This window comes from Cebus imitator, unplaced genomic scaffold (assembly GCF_001604975.1).
Source record: "Cebus imitator isolate Cc_AM_T3 unplaced genomic scaffold, Cebus_imitator-1.0 Scaffold203, whole genome shotgun sequence".
Classification (NCBI taxonomy): domain Eukaryota; kingdom Metazoa; phylum Chordata; class Mammalia; order Primates; family Cebidae; genus Cebus; species Cebus imitator.
Window position 1 is genome coordinate 353,586 of NW_016107518.1, and position 2,880 is coordinate 356,465.

Here is a 2,880-nt window from a genome sequence, read left to right on the forward strand (position 1 = left end):
TTTTTGCGATAGTCTTGCTCTGTTGCCCAGGCTGAAGTGCAGTGGCGCGATCTTGGCTCACTGCAACCTCCACTTCCTGGTTCCTGGTTCAAGCAATTCTCCTGCCTCAGCCTACTGAGTAGCTGGTATTACAGGCACACACCACCATCCCCAGCTAATTTTTGTATTTTTAGTAGAGACAGGGTTTTACCATGTTGCCCAGGCTGGTCTTAAACTCCTGACCTCCTGATTGGCCCGCCTCGGCCTCCCAAAATGCTGAGATTACAGGTGTGAGTCACCATGCCCGGTCCTGACTTATTTTTTGTAGACATGGGGTTTTGTCATGTTGCCCCGGCTGGTCTCGAACTGCTGGATTCAAGGGATCTGCCTGCCTCGGCCTCCCAAAGTGGCGGGATTATAGGCACGAGCCACAATACCTGGACCCTATAATTTTTATTCTCCAGACCCAGCCAGAGTTACTTGGACCTCATCAGACAACAGGGCCTGCACAAGAGTCCATCTGCCACATCACCTTGTTACAGTGCTCTGTGATAGCACTGCGGGCACCTTCACTTTTGCTGAGCAGGTTCTGTCTAGAACAACTAGGTAGAGGGAGACATGCAGGTTCCCCTCCTCAATCCTCATATCCTATTTATCAGCCACTAATCCCGTTACCTCCTCAGTCTTAGGTTGGGTTCCCTAGAAATAGAGCCTGAGGCAGGGATTTGAGTACACGCCATTTGTCTAGGGGGTGCTCTTCAGGAAAAACCTCAAAGGGGTGAGGGAAACAGGATAGGAAAGAAGACAGAACAAAGCAAGGACGTGGGCTCAGCCAGCTTTATGCTCAGCTTGCCACGCAGGGGCTCTGTGCCACAGGGCTGCCCTGCTTTGAGGCGGGGCTTTGGGGCTGGGCCTTTTATTCCTAATATTGGTCAGCCTTTGGCTGCCAGTGAGTGGTGGTGGTGATGAAGGGTGTAACCTTTTGGAGGAGGCCCAAGTCAGCAGAGCCAGTTCTCCAGAGGAGGGCAGCCAAAACTCACAGCATCCTGCCCAGGTAAAGTGGATTTGGCGAAGGTATCAAGGGCACCCATTACAGTCTCCGAAACAAACAGGAATCCAATTCCTTTTCTCCAGCCCCACCTGACCCCTGATCCAAGCCATTATATCTTTTTTTTTTTTTTGAGACGGAGTTTCGCTTTTGTTACCCAGGCTGGAGTGCAATGGCGCGATCTCGGCTCACCGCAACCTCCGCCTCCTGGGTTCAGGCAATTCTCCTGCCTCAGCCTCCTGAGTAGCTGGGATTCCAGGCATGTGCCACCATGCCCAGGTAATTTTTTTTTGTTTTTAGTAGAGACGGGGTTTCACCATGTTGACCAGGATGGTCTCGATCTCTTGACCTCGTGATCCACCCGCCTCGGCCTCCCAAAGTGCTGGGATTACAGGCGTGAGCCACTGCGCCCGGCCTGCCATTATATCTTACCTGGAAGACTCAACACCTCATTGCCCCCCACATAGCCAGGAAGGCAGGTCTACGTTTAATTCAGTCTTTTCACAATAGTCAAAGTGGTCTTCAAAGCCTATTAGGGCGGGTCACAGTAACTCATGCCTGTAATCTCAGCACTTTGGGAGGCCGAACCGGATGGGATCACTAGAGGTCAGGAGTTTGAGACCAGCCTGGCCAACGCGATGAAACCTCGTCTCTACTAAAAATATAAAATTAGCCGGGCGTGGGTGCCTGTACCCCCAGCTACTTGGGAGGCTGAGGCAGGAGAATCGCTTGAACCCAGGAGGCGAAGGTTGCAGTAAGCCGAGATTGTGCCACTGCACTGCAGCCTGGGTGACAGAGCTAGACTCTGTTTAAAAAAAAAACAACAACAAATCCCAACGACCGTCTGACACCCTTGGGGAGAGCACCCTCAGAGAATCTCCAACATTAGGTCTCAGTTTTCCCATCTGTAGAAGACAGCCGTGGAGAGTGGGAGAGCCGCTAGGCTTCCAGATGGAAGTCATCGCGCTCCTCCTTGTACTCCAGCACGTGCCGCTTGATCTTGGACAAGTCGACCCAAGTGACAAAGTCCTCCATGCTGCGGGTAACAAGGAAGGCGGGGTCGGTAACCACGTCAGGGCCCACGCCTATGTGGCCTTGCTCCACACAGGCCACGGCAGCCTGAAGGTGCTGCGCCATGCGCAGCTTGAGGAGCACGATGGGAAGGCGGTGGCGGCAGAAGGAGGAGGCCGTGACGAAGTCGCAGAGCTCCAGCGAACCGCGCGTGGGCACCAGGCCGAGAGCATACAGCTTGTCCAGCAGCGCGGCGGAAGCACGCACACGGAACGGGTCGCGCAGGCGCCGCGCCAGCTCACGCACGGCACGGCTCAGCTGGTTGTAGCGCGTGTAGTCCTCCCGCCGCTGCAGCCGGTAATGTCGCAGCGCGCGGAGCTCGTGCACGTTGTGATCGGTGACCTCCCAGTTCAGAAAGTCCACCTGCTTCAGCAGCTTCGGCTCGTGGAACTTCAGCTTCCGCACCATGATGGCGGAAGCCGCAGCTGCAGGACCCAAAGCTGAGAGCGCGTTCTGGCGCCTGCGCGATTTCAGCCACAGCGCGCCAAGACCTGGAAGCCCTGGGACCCTGGGCCAAGGAAAGAAAAGCTTAGGGTCACGCCCTCACTTCCCATTGGTCAGGGTGAGACCACGCCTCTGCACTGGCATCTCCAGGTTGTTCTTTTCTTCGCATTCGCTGTGGGAAAGGGTAGAAGCACCGAAGGGTGGGGCGGGTCCCTAGGAGGCTCCGGGCGGCTTTCAGTAACCAAGACTGCGTCTCTTTCTGCAGGCATCATTTCCTCCTAGACTTCTGCCCTTTGGGACTTTCAGATTCTCCCCTGCAAGAGCTGAAGAGGCCATTT

General features: G+C 55.1%; 2 protein-coding genes across 2 annotated transcripts in view; both read right to left on the reverse strand.

Moving 5' to 3' along the window:
* The window catches only part of LOC108317481 (snurportin-1), a 41,965-nt gene extending 40,313 nt beyond the window's left edge, over positions 1-1,652 (reverse strand). The window contains exon 1 of the mRNA XM_017547986.2: positions 1,460-1,652. The gene's annotated coding sequence lies outside the window, so the exon portion shown is untranslated. The remainder of the gene's footprint in view (positions 1-1,459) is intronic.
* Positions 1,653-1,769: 117 nt separating this feature from the next.
* Positions 1,770-2,603, reverse strand: LOC108317482 (U3 small nucleolar ribonucleoprotein protein IMP3-like). The gene has a single exon (XM_017547988.2). The coding sequence runs from the start codon at positions 2,504-2,506 to the stop codon at positions 1,967-1,969; it is 540 nt and encodes a 179-aa protein (XP_017403477.1). The 5' UTR covers positions 2,507-2,603; the 3' UTR covers positions 1,770-1,966.
* Positions 2,604-2,880: the final 277 nt, after the last annotated feature.